General features: G+C 43.9%; 1 protein-coding gene across 1 annotated transcript in view; it reads right to left on the reverse strand.

Moving 5' to 3' along the window:
* ches1 (checkpoint suppressor 1) overlaps positions 1 to 20,196 on the reverse strand; it is a 200,550-nt gene that overhangs the window by 90,633 nt on the left and 89,721 nt on the right. Inside the window, exon 2 of the mRNA XM_079571824.1 lies at positions 11,261 to 11,842. Within this exon, the coding sequence (XP_079427950.1) occupies positions 11,261 to 11,824 (564 nt within the window). The 5' untranslated portion in view covers positions 11,825 to 11,842. The remainder of the gene's footprint in view (positions 1 to 11,260; positions 11,843 to 20,196) is intronic.

A 20,196-nucleotide genomic window follows, 5' to 3' on the forward strand; every position in this document is an offset into this window, starting at 1 on the left:
CTGACATGTTACAACTGTATGAACCACCTCGGGCCCTGAGATCGTCAGGGAGGGGCCTCCTGGTGGTTCACAGAGTAAATAATAAACATGGTCAGGCTGCATTTCAGGTTCATGCAGCAAAAGTCTGGAACAGCCTCAATGAGGATCTGAGACAGGCCTCAACCCTGAGCATTTTTAAGTCCAGGCTGAAAGGACAGCTTTTTACTGCAGCCTATGGAGATTGAAACTTTTTTATTTATTTATTTTATTTTATTTTATGAAATTGTAAGTAATGATTTGTTTTCTTCATTTTCATTGTATTTTTAATGCTTTTTTTGTGTGTTTTTAATGCTTTTTATTCTATTTTTACTATGTTTGGTGCTACTGTGAGGCACATTGAGTTGTCATGTACATGGAATGTGCCATACAAATAAACTTGCCTTGCCTTGAGTTTTTAAATGGTCAAAATGATTCCAAGGACGGCTGAGAAACATCCTGATTAAGTCTTCAACCCTGAGAACCAGGCTGTTTAAATGCACACGCGGTGTTTCAAAACCTGTCAACAATGTCGTCGTTGAAAATTGACTTGAAATGGAAATATTTCGGCTTTTGCCTTTTCCCAAAACGTTAGTGTCCGTCCAGAGAGGAGAGAGGAGTCATTCAGAAAGGAGAGTGTTTCATAAAACCCCTGTTATCTTTGTTTCTAGAATTTTTGGGGGATTTTGATCAAAACTAGCCTCTGTTTAGCTTGGATTTCTCAGGGACCGAGGCACATAAAACTGGCTTCATTTTTCAAACGAGCCACAGCCTGTGTCCATAGATATAACGCAGAATATGCTGTGGTGCTACAAATATCATGAACAATGCTCTGGCTCTGGCTTTATCCATAATTCTGATTTTGTCCTGGAAAATACAGCCTTTTTATCATGTTAACAATGTACAGGTGACGTTTTGTTGCGTGCCTTGAGTCCACCGTGTGTGTTGTTTATCCGGCGCATCCACGGGCGGGAAATACTGTTTGTTTACTGTATCTGGGATGAGAGTGAGATGAGATAAGGCCGACTTCACTTATCCACTGTGAGCGAGTGATCAAACCACGAGAGAGGAGCCGTCACGTCGCCAACATAAATAAAACACACACCGGCGACTGGAAATCCTGTTCCTTCTACTCACTCAATGTTGCTTTAAATGCATTATTCATCCGGCACAAACGCAGTGGGCCATGATTATTATAGGACAGGGAGTTTGGAACAGTTTGGTGAAGATGAGGAGTTGATTTGGTGACTCCGTGTGATGTCTACATGAGTGTGGGCAGCGTTTGGACAACATAGATGTTAAAAGGTTTATTTGGAGCGATACAGCGTCTACAGTTTTAGACAGGGCTCTAATTAACCCTTCAAACAAGTTTAACGCTCATAAAAATAAAATAAAGAGAAACTAAACAGGAAGCATCACGACTGACCACAGTGCCGTCCGTCATTAGCATAAACCAGTGGAGCATTTATCTGCTGTACCTAATCACATAACTGTTGCTAATAACGCGTGGTGAAAGCACAATCGGCTTGTTGCACAATGTGGCTACGCTAGTTCCTCTGAGCTGAAGCTGTGGGCGCTAGTACTTCCTGTTCGTATTCATTTCCATTAAGATGAGCTCAGACCAGTGAGTTCCTGGTAGAAATATTTCCGTAGAGGAGACGTTTGTGTTTGTGAGGATCAGGGAGTTTGTCTTGAAGCTAAAGGCTAATTTAACCTCTTAACTTAACCTCTAACTTTAACCTCTTTTTGTCACATTTTTGTCTTTTTTATTATTTTTTTCATTTTTTCGTCAATTTTTTATCACATTTTTGTCACATTTTTGTAATTTTCTTGTGACATTTTTGTGACATTTTTTCCACATTTCCATCATTGTTTTCGTCGAGAAAACGTGCTCGGTTCAGGCGGGAGTTAAGGGGTTAATGCATTAAACAACTTGAAATAGTGCCTTTATATATATTTTTATAGCATGTTAGCCTTTAGCTTCAAGACAAACTATCAATCCTTCATGATCACAGGCGTCTCTGATCTGAACTCGTTACATCATGATTTGAACACAGTAAATCATCATCTACCGGGAACTCACCGCCCACAACGTAATCTTTGGAAAATATGATTTTTATTCCAGGAAAAGAAAACAGACAGGAAGTCCAGGCACTCACACCTTCAGGTCAGAGGAACTAGCATAGCCACACCGTGCAACAAGCCAGATTAGAGCCATCATATTTTAAAGGGATACGAACAAGCAGAACAAAAGGACTGAGGGTGAGTTTCAGACAGAGATACTCCCCTTTAACCTCTTAACCCCCACTTGAACCGAGCGCTTTTTGTCCAGTGTGGTACTCAAATCTAAAAGCATCTCAAAAAAAGCGAGAAGAAAACGAGGAGGTCTATACATTGCTACTTATATAGTTTAGTTGTGTCGGTCGATCGACATATCGGCCGGCCGATAAAAGCCGATATCTCTGGGGCCGAAAAGTGACAGAGACTTCCCTCAACTCCCTGGGCCTGAGGGGGGCAAAGAAACATCGCCATTTTGAAGCACTGAATCTTGGGGATTCAATTGCTGAACCTTGAGGCGCAAAATACCACGGCTAGCGACTGTATGCTAATGCTAACAGGCCATAAGCGCCACCGCAGGTGTCGTAGCATGTCGCGTTTTTTTACTCATTAATCGTCCGTGAGAGTAAATCCTACGCTGACAGAAGAGACAAAGGGACAGAGGGATGTTGTTCATCCAGTTACACAATGGAGATCATGTTTTTCAATCAAACTTGGCTGTAAATACTGGTGCTAGCTCGCAGTTAGCTTTGCCCGTTAGCCTGTTAGGTTCTTCTTCGTGATTCCATTGGTGTGTATTGGGGCCTCTGACCCGTAGTCAGCGAAGTTGCTATTGTGGTTTTCTGGCCAGAGACACCAGAGGGAGATGAAAGACCCTCCAATCATCCCATGAACACTTGTATTACCCCCAGAGGGACTAGGAAAGGATTTATTAAGGTAAACAAGTTACTTAGTGCTGCTTTAATGCTAACAGTAACTAATCAACAGAAACTATGATTCAATCACCTAAAGTAATCAAATAAAATGGGCCACTGCTGGAGTGGCCAAGTATTTATCCATCCATCCATTTTCTTCCGCTTTATCCGGGGCCGGGTCGCGGGGGCAGCAGTCTCAGCAGGCCAACTGCACATTGTTGGCCCCTGGGTTGGCCCCACCCAGTCCTCTCCGCACCCGACCCCTACGATCCCTCTGCGGGTGGTGGGTCCACAGGAGGGCGGGCCCCGGGGGCAGAGGCCCGGCCACCAGACGCCATAAGAGTCTTTTGAGCTGCTCTTCGTCTGACCCGTCACCTCGGACCTGTTTGCCATGGGAGACCCTACCAGGGGCATAAAGCCCCAGACAACAGAGCTCCTCGGGTCATTCGGGCGCTCAAACAACCCCACCACGTTAAGGTAGCAGTTCATGGGGTTGGCCAAGTATTTATGCTTCAAATAAAATAAAATAGTTAAATAAAACTGTTAGGAACTTCACTTGCAGAGGAGGTGCCAGTACGGGCCCAATAAAAACATCCACACACAAACCACACAGTCAATCATAGACTCTACAGACCAGACATTTGGAAACATCTGCCCAAAACATCGGCATCCCCAAAATCGGCCTTAGAAAAGCCCATATCGGTCTCTGTACATACCTGTGTGGGTCCTGTACCTTTGCTTGAGAACCACTGGCTTGTTATAATCTGCTTAACGTGCAACATTAGCAACGATCCTCCCCCCCCTACTCCCCCCCCACGCTCTTTGTGCCAAATGAAATGCACAATCTGTTAGCATCTGTGTTACAAACTCTATAATATTAATTTAGCTCTAATTGAGTGAGAGAAGCGCTCCCGTTTCCCCCGGCGCTATAGGCCGACAGAACACACCATCCTGGGGAAATCCTGGCATTAAAAGTGAGCGCATCAAGAGCGGAATCAAAAAGGAAAACGCGCGTCCCACCGGGGGGAAAACTGCAGCGCCGCAGTCAAAGAGGTTTGAAAGAAGGGAGGCATCAAGTATTGATAAGCCACGGATCGCGCGAGGGGTAAAACAAAACACAGACGATGTTTGACTTCAACACGGATCGGGCTCACAACTGTCTGAGCGTGAAGGAAGTTAGAACGGCAAACCATAAGAACGATTTAATGGATTATTCACCGGGAAATCTGCACAAACCCCACGTCTGCCATCCAAACACAGCAAGAAACGAGGACTGTTTATTCTTTAAAACTTCATCGTTAGTCATGGTTAAGGTTCTCTGTATCTAAAGATCATTGATGTCGATGTTATTAGAGGAAAAGGCTTTATTGTATTTATTTATGGGAAGTTACTTTAGTCTACGTGTGTTCGGCAAAAAAAAGACACTTAGCACCAGATTGGATACATTAAAGCCGCACCAAGTAACATTTCACCTAATGAAGAGAATAAATAAGAGTCTCAGCTCGAGGTTAATCGTAACTGAACTGGGATTGGGACGTCTCCTGCTCGTCTCCATGGACATGTGGACTAAAGGCGGCCAAAGAGGAGATTTAAGTAGGCAAGTTCCTCATCATTCGAACGGCTCTTTGAAATGAACAGATCCCAATAGACCCGGCTCCCCGTAAAGAGCCGTGAATCCCATCGCTAGTATAATCCAAAATGTTCTGCAGTGTGGCTTTAACAACATTATGAGTTTAAGTAAGGGATAATGTATAGAACGCTGGTCATTATCGGGAAAATAAGCACCGACAGGGCGAACCGGACCGGTCTTGTTTCGCCCTCCTCAGCAACGTTTGGCTAGGCTAGAAGCAGCAAGGCTAGCAGCTAGCCTAGCTACTTAGCTGAAGGCGCAGTTGGAGGAATGGTGGTGAATCTCTGGGTAAGTTGAAAGTCAGACTCACGATTCCCCGACTTCTCTCTCAGTGACGGGACAGAAAGTGTCGCTGCTACGTACGTGAGGAGTGATATGAAAGCAACAACCAAGTTATTTTTCTCAGACGTCCTTTATCAGAAAATAATGACCGGGAGAACGTTGGGAAATCCCATTCAAATCAACGGAGCTTCTACTTACGTTGTGAAGAGCCGTATGATAAACAGTTTTATTCAACCTTTATTTAAACAGGAAAGTCCCACTGATCTCTTTTTAAGTCCTGGCCCCAAAGGAAAACCTATTGTACATGTTTTTAGTGATAGGAGAAACCAGAAGCATCTTCTTGCTGTGAGGCATGAACGAGGGCTGCACGATTTTGACAAAAAAACCTAATTGCGATTTCTCTGACAAATATTGTGATTCGATTTGCAAGTTTTATCTTTGATACATTTAAATGCATAAAGTGATGAGTGAAGGAAGTCATGATCCTTTTACTGTCGAACAATTCGTGCTCAAATTGCCCCACGTTAGAACGATACATATATGGTTTTATGTGGACAGCGCCCTCTTCTGGAGGAGTTTGGCTTCCACCTTTCCCTGGCACTCAGAGTACCTCTGGGGGACAGCCACGTGACTAAAATACGTCCGGGATAGAATCACAGCATCCATCTAAACACTTTAGAATCTGCTTTATGGAAACTCAGACCTTTTATTTGCAGCTGAACCTGACAAGGTTCGACACTTCTGATCTGATCCAATATCGCGATACGATATTTTTTGCGCTACATTGTGCAGCCCTATTCAATATCGATGAACACAGTCACTATGTGTTTATAACTTCAGCTCATCAATACATATTCACATTGATCAGTTACCAAAAAGTGCCACATTCTAAACACTGATAGAAAATACTCCAGAGAGAAACTGTTCAAATCTACAGAAAACTTCACGTAGCTCATAGTTTACAGCCCCCATAGGGACGATAAAGTACTGACCCGCCCCCCGCCCTGCCGTTCTCCTGGGGCAGAACAAATACCAGACGCTGAAATGAAAAAAGAATAGGAGCTGCTTGCATAATTTACACAGGATTTCTCCGTTCCCGCAGCGGACGGTATAATCAATAAACGGGATACGGGATTCTGCCTTTAACCTCCTCACTGACAAAAGCCCGTTCAAACATATAACAACTCACTCCATAACGCCGCCCAAATATTGACCCAAAAATGACGATAACAGAACCGGGAGCAGACTCTACTTTTCCATGGCTGACACACTTTCTTCACATCTTCCCGCGTGTTCCTTTGCTCTCGGCGGACGTTTGCGTGTTTGTTTTCCAATGTTAAACTGCTCATTACGTGACGGCCTCAACGAAAAAAGAAAAGGAAAAAAAAAGAAAAACTCCTGGTGGGAATATTTTCCTTTTCGCATATTTTTCTCTCGCCCGACTTCCTCGCCGTGAACGTGTAATTATAAAGCGGCGCGCTCTTATCTAACGGCTTAATGGGAAATAACGGGCTATAGGATTGTGCGCGCGGGTGATATGGAATCGAATATCAAGGCCACGTGGAGGTTTTTTGAAGAGTCGGGGGCCACGGAGAATCGCCCGAAGGAGACGGAGTGAGCGATGAAAGGGGGGAGTGAAAGGTAACACTGATTATGTTTCAAACAAGTCTATTACGGAGAAGTGGGGATAGATCACGGATGCAGATTTGAGCGGTTTTAATCTGCAAACACATAGAAGCCATGTTGTTTTGTTCAGACCTTGTTGTTCTCATCAGCTGGAGCCCAAAAGTGGATGAAGGAACCGTGGTTAGTGTTTTGAGAGCGTAATAAGTGGGTGCAGAAAAACGCCTTGGTCGTTTTTGAGAGTCTATTGATGAATCGGGAAAACTACAGATAGGGTTAGAAAGAGAGGTAGGAAGGAAGAAAGAAAGAAGGAAAGAAAGGAGGAAGGAAAGGAGGAAGGAATGAAGAAAGGAGGAAAGAAAGGATGTAAGAAAGGAGGAAAAAAAGGAGGAAGGAAGAAAGAAAGAAAGAAGGAAAGAAAGAAAGGAGGAAAGAAGGAAAGAAAGGAGGAAAGAAAGGAGGAAAGAAGGAAAGAAAGGAGGAAGGAAGAAAAGGAGGAAAGAAGGAAAGAAAGGAGGAAGGAAGGAAAGAAAGGAGGAAGGAAGAAAAGGAGGAAAGAAGGAAAGAAAGGAGGAAGGAAGGAAAGGAGGAAAGAAGGAAAGAAAGGAGGAAAGAAAGGAGGAAGGAAGGAAGGAAGAAGGAAAGAAAGGAGGAAGGAAGGAAAGAAAGAAGGAAAGAAAGGAGGAAAGAAAGGAGGAAAGAAAGGAGGAAAGAAGGAAAGAAAGAAGGAAAGAAAGGAGGAAGGAAGGAAGGAAGGAGGAAAGAAAGGAGGAAAGAAGGAAAGAAAGAAGGAAAGAAAGGAGGAAAGAAGGAAAGAAAGGAGGAAGGAAGGAAAGGAGGAAAGAAGGAAAGAAAGGAGGAAGGAAGGAAGGAAGAAAGGAGGAAAGAAAGGAGGAAAGAAAGGAGGAAAGAAGGAAAGAAAGGAGGAAGGAAGGAAAGGAGGAAAGAAGGAAAGAAAGGAGGAAGGAAGGAAGGAAGAAAGGAGGAAAGAAAGGAGGAAAGAAGGAAAGAAAGGAGGAAGGAAGGAAAGAAAGAAGGAAAGAAAGGAGGAAAGAAAGGAGGAAAGAAGGAAAGAAAGAAGGAAAGAAAGGAGGAAAGAAGGAAAGAAAGGAGGAAGGAAGGAAAGGAGGAAAGAAGGAAAGAAAGGAGGAAAGAAGGAAAGAAAGAAGGAAAGAAAGGAGGAAAGAAAGTCTATTACGGAGAACTGGGGATAGATCACAGATGCAGATTTGAGCGGTTTTAATCTGCAAACACATAGAAGCGATGTTGTTATGTTCAGACCTGGTTGTTCTCATCAGCTGGAGCCCAAAAGTGGATGAAGGAACCGTGGTTAGTGTTTTGAGAGCGTAATAAGTGGGTGCAGATTAAGGCCTTGGTAGTTTTTGAGAGTTTATTGATGAATCGGGAAAACTACAGATAAGGTTAGGGTTAGAAAGAGAGGTAGGAAGGAAGGAAAGAAAGGAGGAAAGAAAGGAGGAAAGAAAGGAGGAAAGAAAGGAGGAAAGAAAGGAGGAAAGAAAGGAGGAAGGAAGGAAGGAAGAAAGAAAGAAGGCCGCCATTGTTAGCAAACAACAGAGGAAGAAAGAAAGAAAGAAGGAAAGAAAGGAGGAAGGAGGAAAGAAAGGAGGAAAGAAAGGAGGAAAGAAAGGAGGAAAGAAGGAAAGAAAGGAGGAAAGAAAGGAGGAAGGAGGAAAGAAGGAAAGAAAGGAGGAAGGAAGGAAGGAAGGAGGAAAGAAAGGAGGAAGGAAGGAAGGAAGGAGGAAAGAAAGGAGGCCGCCATTGTTAGCAAACAACAGAGGAAGAAAGAAAGAAAGAAGGAAAGGAGGAAAGAAAGGAGGAAGGAGGAAAGAAAGGAGGAAAGAAGGAAAGAAAGGAGGAAAGAAAGAAGGAAGGAAGGAAGGAAGGAACCATTGTTAGCAAACAACAGAGGACACAATCCAGGGAACACACAGTGGAGCATTTACTGAAGAAGTAGAAGAAGAAACAACCAAAGTGAACATAATAACTCAGACCTTTTCCAGTGTAAAGTTGATTCTTTATGATGTTTCTCTTCACTATACTGTCTACATAACTACATACTATACTGTCTACATAACTACATACTGTACTGTCTACATAACTACATACTATACTGTCTACATAACTACATACTGTACTGTCTACATAACTACATACTATACTGTCTACATAACTACATACTATACTGTCTACATAACTACATACTATACTGTCTACATAACTACATACTATACTGTCTACATAACTACATACTATACTGTCTACATAAGAGCATCCTTCAGCGCAGCCTCCCTAATGTTTTTATTAGAATGTGAAATGAGCCTCTTGAAAGTGGCAATAACCGAGCACATTTCCTCCAGTTTTACCCAAATCCAAAAGCTTCTCGACTGGAGAGTTTACATCCCACAGGCCAGGGCAGGCGGCCTCATTTGAAAGCTCAGACCTACAAAACTCAACAAAGCTTCTTCCTTGTTTTTGTTGTCATGTTGTGGTCGTTTTCACAGCTTTTTTTGTAGCATTTTTTGTCACATTATTGTCACTTTCTGTCTCCTTTTCAACGCCTTATTGGTGCGTTTTTTTAGTAGAATGTAACTGCGATCAAGCCACTGAAAATGTGATGAAAACACGACCGAAAAGGACGAGAACAAAGGCCTGTCACAAATTTGAAGTTCGATATATTGAGGAGGGAAAGTATCGCGATAAACGATATTATTGACTCTAACGATACTCGATACTGTCAACTCTCAGGCATAAAAATGACAGTAAACCATCCTAAAATACCACACAAGCTGCAATAAACATTAAATATGATATAACTCAATTTGCTTTTTACAAAGAAAACATAGGGGGGGAAATGCTAATAAACTGAATAACTGAACAAAACTGAGGAACCTGACCTCACTCCACACTTTTAGAAACTCTGTGAAGAAGTGGCTTTTGGACAATCAGACAAGTGAACACAAGATGGTCTAGAGTCACCACTGATACACGTCTCGCTGTGTGGAAGATTGTGGTGTTTTGTGTATTGTCCCTTTCTGATCTTTTATCTGTGAACATTTACCTACTTTTTACATATTTAATGTTGTCGTTCATCATTCACTGTCTTGTTATGTCTCTGTGATGGTGTTTTTCTGTATGTTTGTGCCTGTGTTTGTCCGTCTGTCATGACATCAACCTGCCAGGGGACGACGGAGGAAAATGAGCCTATATGTCTAACTCTGGCACATTTACATGTTGAAGAAACACATGTTGATTAATGTGCACTGTCCCAATTCAAATAAAGATATTAAAAAAAATGTACAAACGATAAATATGGAGCCCAACAATACATCGTTTCTCCGTTATTGAACGATAAGTGGATATAGTGATGATCGTGACTATGAAAACATAACAATCAAAACGAGGAAGAAGCTTAGATGAGTTTTATAGGCCTATAAGCTGTAAACCCCAGTCTAGTGGCTTTTATATTTGGGTAAAGCCGAACTGAAGAAAACGTGCTCGGTTAACAAGAGTCCAACGATTAACTTGCTGTTTTTTAACTTGGTAAAGGTTTGTTATTGCACAGAGCTTCTTCATCACACAAAGGATCAGCGCCTCGTTCCTCTTGTGCACGACCCGTGTTCTTCTACGAGACGGTCACATCAGTCCAGACGTACAAACATCATTACAATAACGGTGCTTTTAAATATTTGATGCGTTTTTTCTTTACCCTGATGACTCCCTCTTAAAAGCTCTTGAGTCAATGGCTCCGTGCTCTGAGCAGTGCTTCAGCTGAAGTGCCCAGTATTAATTACACGGTCTGTAAGTATAGAAACCAGCAGGATGCAACCAGACAAACCACAGAGCGAGGACCATCGCACTCTTTACTTCACGTTAAAAGCACCTTATCTGGAGCCAGTAAATTCAATCTTGTGTTCAAACTCATTCATGACTTTCCGAGGTTCCACAGGGGTGAGTTTATGTAGCCTGGCATCCAGACTAATCTCCGATGTTTATTAATGAATAAACAGGAGACTAGTCTGGCGACCCTGTGGTAGAAAAGCTACTGTTGGAGGCGGGACTAATGTGGGACGACCGAAGCGCAGCAGCCAATGAGAACATAGCGGATGTGACGACAGAAACAGCCACAAGAAAGTTGTATCATTGGGACGTTAACAATGGCGCTCCTGCCACACGGAGTTCAGGAAATGACTTCTGTCGTTTATGTCAGAAACACTTAAGAACACAAGCACACGGAGCATTACGTGAAGCTTGTGTTGAAAAACTACAAAACAAAGGCGCAACAGCGTGACGCCCGTTCAGGAGCTGCTCTGATTGGTCGGTCGGCTCCATATCGCTGCGTCACTTCCTTTGAAAGCGCGAGTGTTGCCAGACCCTCTTCTGTAAAGAGGCGGAGTCTGGTTGGCGAGACTAGAGTTTATGAGCATGTTTCACAATCTGCAGGGTCACTTCTCAGGGTAGTACCAGAGTCATACCAGATTCTCTCATTTACATATTGGATTTGGAGCTCTAATACTGCGATATTGGCAACTTTAAAAGATAAATGATGTGAGACTCGCCCACAAAGAGCTGCTTTCCAGACTGCGCTCACTATTTAGCACCTGTGTCTTCATCATGGTCCCTGCTGACAAAAACAACTATAACAATCAAAAGCATCACGGCTCTTGCTCTTCCTACTTCTTCATTGGGGCCATGCATGTCCGTGAGCGGGGCGTCCTACCTGGCTGCGGTCCTTGTCGACCTTCTTGAAGCACTTGTTGAGGGACAGATTGTGTCGTACGGAGTTTTTCCAGCCGGTGGGGGCGCTGGCGAAGTACGGGAAGTGCTCCAGGATCCAGCCGTAGATGTCCTTCACCGGGAGCCGCTTGTTGGGCGCGTCCTCGATGGCCATGAAGATGAGGCAGCTGAAGGAGTACGGGGGCTTCCTGTTGGCCCCCGTGCCCAGGTCGTACGAGTGTGCGTCGCCCAGTAAAGGGTCGTCCGGAGAGGGGGAGGACGAGGGCGAGCGCGGGGCGTGCCCCGAGTCCTGGATGGGCGACACGCTGCGCAGCCCCGAGTGACTGAAGCTGTTGAGGAGGTCAGTGCTCTCGTGCAGCCAGGACAGGCTGGTCAGCTCCTCGTCGTCGGCTTTGGAGAAGGAGGCGGACAGCGACAGGGAGAGGTCGCCCGCGTCGGCCTCCGTGGCCTCGCCCTGCCCCCGGTACGGCGGGCTCCTGCCTTCAGACGCACTGGCTCCACTGCTGGGGCTCTGAGCCTTCTTACTGGGGGGCATGGTGGGTCCCATCCAGCCCCGGGCTCACTCCTGTAAACACAGAGGGACAAGGGTCAGGCGGGGGCAGATAGATGTCAGGACAGTGAACCAGTGTTTTTCAACCTTTGTTGAGCCAAGGCACATTTTTATCATTGAAATAATCACGAGGCACCACCAGCAGAACATGTTCTCCTCAAAGTGTCTTGACTAGGAACACCGTATAGTCTCGCTCGCCACAACGCCTCAATACATCACTAATTCTCTTGTCTCAAAGAAATTAACTGCCTGATATGGAAGAGTATAATATGGTTACTCTGCCGATCACTAGACAGCGTAGACACTCGAAAACGGTACATTATTTGCGGATAATAATGCATTTGTTTAAAAAAAAAAAAACAATATCTCACGGCGCACTAGCAACTTCCTTATTACAAGAAGACAAAACATCGAGATCTTCCATCTGATATTCTCCTTTTATAACACTAGCCAAAAGCGAATCCCATCTACAAACCAGCTAAAAATCAACCAACCTACCAGAATAAATGGGCTTCTAGGCTGAAATCTAAACCATTATTGCCAAATCACACTTGTATCACAATTAATCCCTAAACGATCATCTCACACCCCCTCCTCTCCGCATGGCCACGCGACGTCTTTATTCTGTTAAAGCGCGCCGGCAGACGCCCGACAGCGGTCCCCAATTAGACCATGTACAAAGCGAACGCCGGAGCAGAGGACCTCACCGCGCTCCTCTCTGGGGCTCCTCTGACTGGGACGCCAAATTTAGTGCTCCACTGGTCGAGGAAATCTAGCACTTGTAACAACCACCCTCTAATTACTCCTGAAGCGGCGGCGTATTGACATTACACGGGGTTGCTGTCATAACACCCTGGTTATGATCTAACGGGGGGGGCAAAGGGTGGGTCATTCACGGTAAATATGAGGCCTGTGAATCAAACCAACTTTTCTCAGGGACCAATAAGAAAACATTCTCTTTAATTTCATCCCCCAAAAACATGGCTTCAAATTCAAATTCAAATTCACTTTATTTATCCGTTAGGAACTTCATTTGCAGGAGAAGTGCCAGTACGGGCCCGATAAAAACAATACATCCACAGACATTCAACAACATACAGCAATAATAAATACATTAAAAAAACAATATAGTGGGCCTTCGATAGACCAAGGTCCACACAGTCATTTATTCAGCAGGCGGATGGAGGTCGGGAGGAAAGTGGAGGTCGCCCTCTTTGTCCCCAGAGGGCGGGGCCTGAACCTGCGCCCTGACGGCAACAGGGCGTAGTGAGAGTGCAGAGTGTGTGAGGAGTCTGTGGAGATCTGGGTTCCTTTCCTCAGAACTCTGGAGTCATAGATGCTGCTGAGTGAGTCCTGCTCCTGACCAATGATTTTATTGCTGATTTTGATGATTTTATTGAGCAGGTTGCGGTGGGTAAGAGTGAGTGAACCAAACCAGACAGTGATGTTGAATGTGAGGATGGATTCAATGAAACATTTATAGAAACAGGCGAGAATGGACGGGTGGACTTGGAGTTTGCGGAGTTTACGGAGAAAAAAGAGGCGTTGTTGACATTTTGAAAATATGTGTTCAGCATTGAGTTTGAATGTGAGTTTATGGTCAATTATGGAACCCAGGTATTTGTATGAATTAACCTTTTCTATTATTTCGTTGTTGACAGTGAGTGAGGGAGAGCTGGAGTGGCCATGTTGGAAATTGATAGTCATCTCTTTGGTCTTGGATACATTTAAATCCAGACAGTTCTCCCGACACCACCGTGAGAATGAGTCCAGTTCAGTTTGCAGTGATCCCTGTGTGTTTGTAGTTTGTAGTGTCCAAGTGTAGTGTAGTGTGCTTGATGAATGTTTAGAGCTCAACCCGTCTGATCAGGGCCTGGTGTCATTGTACGACAGAATCCAGAATGCTGCATCTCCATCATTGTATCATTTAAAGAGTAAATGGGAGGAAGAACCAGGTGAATTCAGCACAGTCGAATACAGTTCAAAGTACTGCACAGGTTGCATTTCTCCCAAAGGTGCTGATTGGTTATTGGTTATTATTTTTGGGGTGGAATATTTGTAGCAATTTCATTTGTATGTAAGAAAAATCCCCTCCTGGAACCGCCACCTTAACGTGGTGGAGGGGTTTGAGCCCGAATGATCCTGGAGCTCTGTTGTCGGGGGCTTCGTGCCCCTGGTCGGGTCTCCCAGGGCAAACAGGTCCCTATAGGTGACGGGTCAGACAAAGAGCGGTTCAGAATCTCCTTATGAGAGACCAACAGGCCCGGTTAGAACCATGAGGCCGTCCTTCTGTGGACCCACCACCTGCAGGAGGAGCCATAAGGGGCTGGTGGAAGAAAATGGATGGATGGTGGATGGATGTGGCCAGTGCACTAGCTTTCATAACATCTCTGGCAAGACATTTGATTCTTTAATTGGAGAAAAAAAAAAACGCTCCACCTTCTTCAAAGTGCCTTATGGAGGAAGTCATGTCTCACTTAAAACCAGAACATCTACGACAAACCGTGAATGGCTCCCTCACATAAAGTCTGACTTCAGAGTGTGGCCCATATCTCTTTATTTGCTCTCTGTCTACCTATTGTATCATGTGTGTAACCATTTTATTTATTTTGTTGATAATGATCATCAACAATATCACTTATGCTCAATGATGTGCATATGTTTCCCTTTTGTCTCATCTGTCTTTGTCCTCATTTATTTCCAGAGAGAGGTCGAAACATCTGAGCGTCTTCACACGTCCGTATAAATAAGGGGTAAGTTTTGCTTCCAGAAAACCCGGACACCTGCCGTGAACTTTAGCCCAAAGTGCATCAAAAATCAACAAAGGTCGTTGGTCGATAGCGCCGCTTTGACACATCGACCTGTTTGAGAGTTTCCAGACTGTATAAAAGACGACAGCTTTTGGCAAAAAACAATAAAAATCTCCATCCACGTTTGTGAACAGCCGAAAGAAAAAGAGAGAGTGAAGAACTTTCACATCTGGACCCGTTTGTTTCTTTCTCCTGACACAGCTGTGGAGCAGCAGACGGCACCGCAGCTCCAAATGCAATCTGCCCTCTGTCGCCACACAACACACAAACACACAACACACAACACACAACACACAACACATACACACATTCCTGCCACACATCCACACAACACACAAATACATCTCTGCCACACAAACACACAACACACAAATACATCTCTGCCACACAAACACACAACACATAAATACATCTCTGCCACACAAACACACAACACATAAATACATCTCTGCCACACAAACACACAACACACACACACATCTCTGCCACACAAACACACAAACACACAACACATCTCTGCCACACAACACACAAACACACACACACATCTCTGCCACACATCCACACAACACACAAACACACTGAGAAAGCAGACATGGACAACTGTGTTTAGACAAAGTTTCTGACATCATATCTTTAGCTGAATAAACCCAGACCAAAAAATAAATAAATGTCACAATGAGTCACCAGGTTATTGCTGTGGAGGAGCAATATCCACATCAGAAGAAACCACAAAACACTGTCACATCACTAAGGTCTTCCATCTGACGACCAAACACATGTCATGATTCTCCTAATGTAGTTCCAGTTTAGTCTTGGTTAAGTCATTGATGACAATCCAAACAGATTTACTTTAGTGCAAGAACGTGTTGGGCTGTGATGGTTTAACATGGGTTATTTAATCTCTTTACCTCCACCTGAACAAGTACATTTTCTCCAGTTTGGCATCAAACAAATCTTAAAGCTTCTTAAAAAGGCGACAATATAGCGACGAAAACGATGGGTTTGAGTATCTGCCGATATCCGATATTTACCGATACCAAGAGACTTTCTTAAAAGTGTCTTTCTCTGAGTGAAAAATGGAATAGACTCTTCTACATTTTAAGATCAATAAAGTCATATTTTATTGTCATGATGTTGCAGATCAATTATCAATTATAGCTATTGATAAACTAATGGATGAAAATTAAACAAGGATCCTGACTTTTCTACACTAATCATAGATACACACGGCATCTGGAATCGCCCCGATATGATCATTTTTTTAAATAGTTAAACAACTTGGAGAAAAATCTAAACTTTCTCTAATTATTCAAAAACTACTATTTATGAATTATGAATATAGTTTCTACTAAACAAAGATACAAAGACATGGAGACGAGCGAAGTGCTTCAACAGCCCATAAATCCATAAATAACGGAGAATGCTAACAAGGGGCTTCATGCTAGCATCATGCTAATGCTAACGCTAGCTAGCGCTAGCTACGACTGCCGATTTTCACTTCTACTGAACAACTTGCAGTCAATAAACATCCATATGGACCCGATTTAGACCTGACTTTATTTGTGATAGATAACGTTTCTATTTTGCCAGAAAATGGCTAATAAGAATCGCACTGTGATCCATTAAAAACACACCTGCCGTTCCTGATATTCACCTGATATTCACCCATGTTCACTTAGATTTAGGTGGTAAAACTATATTTGTGTTTTTAAGGCATCGAGTTCAGTTTCAGATATTTGTAGTCGATGCCCAATATCGTGTTTTGTCCAGCAGCCGTGCTTCTCTAAAGTGAAAACGCAACCAAACATGACAGAAAAAGCCACAAAAAAAACAACAATAATAAAAAGTGACTAAAGAGTGACAAAAAGGTGACAAAAAATTCAAAAAGTGACAAAAATGCTTAATGGTTGTGAAAATTGCAAAGATATCACACTCTACTTTATGTAGTTCTTTCTCTTCACAATCAAACAGCCCTAAACTATATATAACTATATATAACTATATATAACTATATATAACTAGAACAATCCAACATTCCAAGAACAAGTCCATGCAATGAGAATAATATCCATGGCAACTCTTACAGGAAACACATCAATAAAATAAAAAAGTGTTGTTTTTTGAAGGTCAAATTAATTAAGTAAAAGATGATAAACTGCGGTGAGAATCGCCTCGGTCAGAAACACGAGCCGCTGACGGGGCGGAGCGCTGATATGTATTTATAAATCCACAGGCGCCATGGCGACCCCCGGATTAAGCCTGGATCTGTCGTCTCTGCCGCCGCTGGGGCCTAATCCAAGGTGATCACGGCCCAATCTGACTGGCAGCTGTCACCCGTGGCAACCCGCCGTCCCGTGACAAGTGTCAGCTCGCCGCGGCATCCGCCATGGCAACCGGGGTCAAAACAGCCCCCGCGGCCGCCGCCGGTCCCCCCTCGCGTAAGCTCCCGGTGACAACATACGATTACATGACGGCGGGATTAAACGTGAGGGGCGGAAGACGACACATTGTTCTTCTCGTTTACTTTGATACATGATGAACTCGAGGACTTTAGACACACGTGAATAAATGATAATATCCACATCTAAGAAGCTACTAAGTTAAACTAATGTCCGAAAGGGACGCGAGAGTGAGCGAGGGGAGCGAGAGGAGAGGGGGGGACACGAGGGGACGCTGAAGGATGCTCGTATGTAGACAGTATATTATAGAGGTTTGTGAAGAGAAACGTCATAAAGAATCAACTTTACACTGGAAAAGGTTTGAGTTATTATGTTCACTTTGGTTGTTTCTTCTTCTACTTCTTCAGTAAATGCTCCAGTGTGTGTTCCCTGGATTGTGTCCTCTGTTGTTTGCTAACAATGGTTCCTTCCTTCCTTCCTTCCTTCCTTCCTTCCTTCCTTCCTTCCTTCCTTCCTTCCTTCCTTCCTTACCCTGCACATTCTTTCTCTTTCTTTCTTTTATTTTCTTCCTATCTCTTCACTTTCTTTCTTTTTCATTCATTTTCTTTCTTTCTCTTTTTCTTTCTTTCTTTCTTTCTTTCTTTCTTTCTTTCTTTCTTTCTTTCTTTCTTTTCTTTCTTTCTTTCTTTCTTTCTTTCTTTCTTTCTTTCTTTCTTTCTTTCTTTCTTTCTTTCTTTCTTTCTACACTCTTACACAGACTTTTACAGTTGCTCTGTATTTATTGGGGGAAAAGGAAGGAAGAAACTTGAGTGCCTACCCCTCATTCACCATTATTAATCACCCTCGTGCTGTACATATTCAGTAGTGACTTTTTATAAACCATTTTTTTTTTTTTTCTCCTTTTTCCTTTTTTGTTCAACATCCTGTCAATTTGGAGTTGATTTTGTTTCCACACGCAAGTAGACACATAGTAACACGTGTGCACTTGCCTATGAATTACATTCAGTTCATTCTGTCAGTTATAACAAGGTCATATTCACTGACATCATTTGTATTTATCCTTCCTTCCTTCCTTCCTTCCTTCCTTCCTTCCTTCCTTCCTTCCTTCCTTCCTTCCTTCCTTCCTTCCTTCCTTCCTTCCTTCCTTCCTTCCTTCCTTCCTTCCTTCCTGTCCGAAAGTTCATTTATTTCCTAACTTAGTCCTGCTCTAGTGTTCTTCATCATTTACTAAAAGAAAAAAAAACTTACGATTTTGTATTGTGTTTATGTAAAAAAAAGTAATCCAGCTTTATCTTCCAGAGAGAAAAATGCATCGATTATATTTCCTTAAAGAGAACTCGCTCTGAAGTCGACCTCCTGATGATAACTGAGTAATAAACACATTTTCAGCCGCGTAATCACAAGCTGTAATTGAACGCCGTCTAATTGTTTAGATATGACTCTCTAATATGAAAACCATCACTTGATTAATCTCATCGGCACAGCATCACTGCGGCCTCTTCCCCGCACTTTGCAGAGAAGCTCAGCTCCCGGGTCAGTCCTGATGCTCAGACACAGTCTCCTAATACACAAAATATATATAGTATGTGACCATACTTTAGGACAGCATGAATATATCACTCGTAACAACTTTAAATCATATGTTAAATGTGGAAAACCAGCACTTGTGACCTCATTTCTGAGCACACACGGAGGAACAGCCCCTCATGACATAAGCAGGGGCGAACACGCAGGTAATTTGAGGTATGAAGATTGACAGATTGGGTGGCGCAGTGGTTAGCGCCTCGGCTTCACAGCTAGAAGGGCCGCGGATTCGATTCCCAACAGGACGGGGCCTTTCTGTGTGGAGTTTGCAACGTTCTCCCCACTCTACCACTAAAAACATGTGCAATAGGTGAATCCTCCAGCCAGGGGATTCTGACCATCAGCCTGGCTCCACATCACTGTTGTCGACCACTCCTGACGGGTCGCCTCAGTGGTTTAATGCAGAGGACAATGAAGTACACAAAAAAACCAAGGTATGTCTAAGTCAACAATAACAGTCTTGAATTGGCCCCGACATCAATCTTGCAGTTCATCCAACTCATGACCAACCAATGCTTAATCATAACTTCAAATCAGGACAGTGACTTCCTGTTTCGATCCAGCACGCCAAAATAAAAGCGCACAGCTCGTCTCATTGATAAGTTCAGCAGGTTTTTGCGACATTACAAGAATATGAATATAAAAGTGCTTTTATTTTGGTGCGCTGGAACGAAACAGGAAGTCACCTCTTGGGCGATGCTGTTATGACAGTTATGCACAGAGTCAATTTGATCCCCGTTTTACCCCCCCCCCCCCTTTTAGTTATTCAGGGTTAATGATCCAGGGATCTGTTTCGGAGGATCCGGCAAAGATTTGAGACGATATAAAGGTGTTAAATGAGAGCGTTCCGGAAACTGTTATGGCCCTGTTCCTCGAAAGCATCACAAATAGTTCCCTGAAACGACTAATGTACAAATGAAGCACAGTCTCCAACCAAATCTATATGTTGCAGTAGTCGTTTTTTCAAAGAAGTCCAATGTCTTCACTAAAAACCTCTCTCCGTACACCCTGTATACACCCCCTCCTCTCCCCGTACACCCAGTAAACACCCCCTCCTCTCTCCGTACACCCAGTAAACACCCCCTCCTCTCCCCGTACACCCAGTAAACACCCCCTCCTCTCTCCGTACACCCTGTATACACCCCCTCCTCTCCCCGTACACCCAGTAAACACCCCTCCTCTCCCCATACACCCTGTATACACCCCCTCCTCTCCCCATACACCCAGTAAACACCCCCTCCTCTCCCCGTACACCCAGTAAACACCCCCTCCTCTCTCCGTACACCCTGTATACACCCCCTCCTCTCCCCGTACACCCAGTAAACACCCCCTCCTCTCCCCATACACCCTGTATACACCCCCTCCTCTCCCCGTACACCCCAGTAAACACCCCCTCCTCTCCCATACACCCTGTATACACCCCCTCCTCTCCCGTACACCCTGTATACACCCCCTCCTCTCCCCTGTATACACCCCCCTCCTCTCCCCTGTATACACCCCCTCCTCTCCCCGTACACCCTGTATACACCCCCTCCTCTCCCCAGTATACACCCCCTCCTCTCCCCGTACACCC

This window comes from Gobius niger (assembly GCF_951799975.1).
Source record: "Gobius niger genome assembly, chromosome: 15".
Classification (NCBI taxonomy): Eukaryota; Metazoa; Chordata; class Actinopteri; order Gobiiformes; family Gobiidae; genus Gobius; species Gobius niger.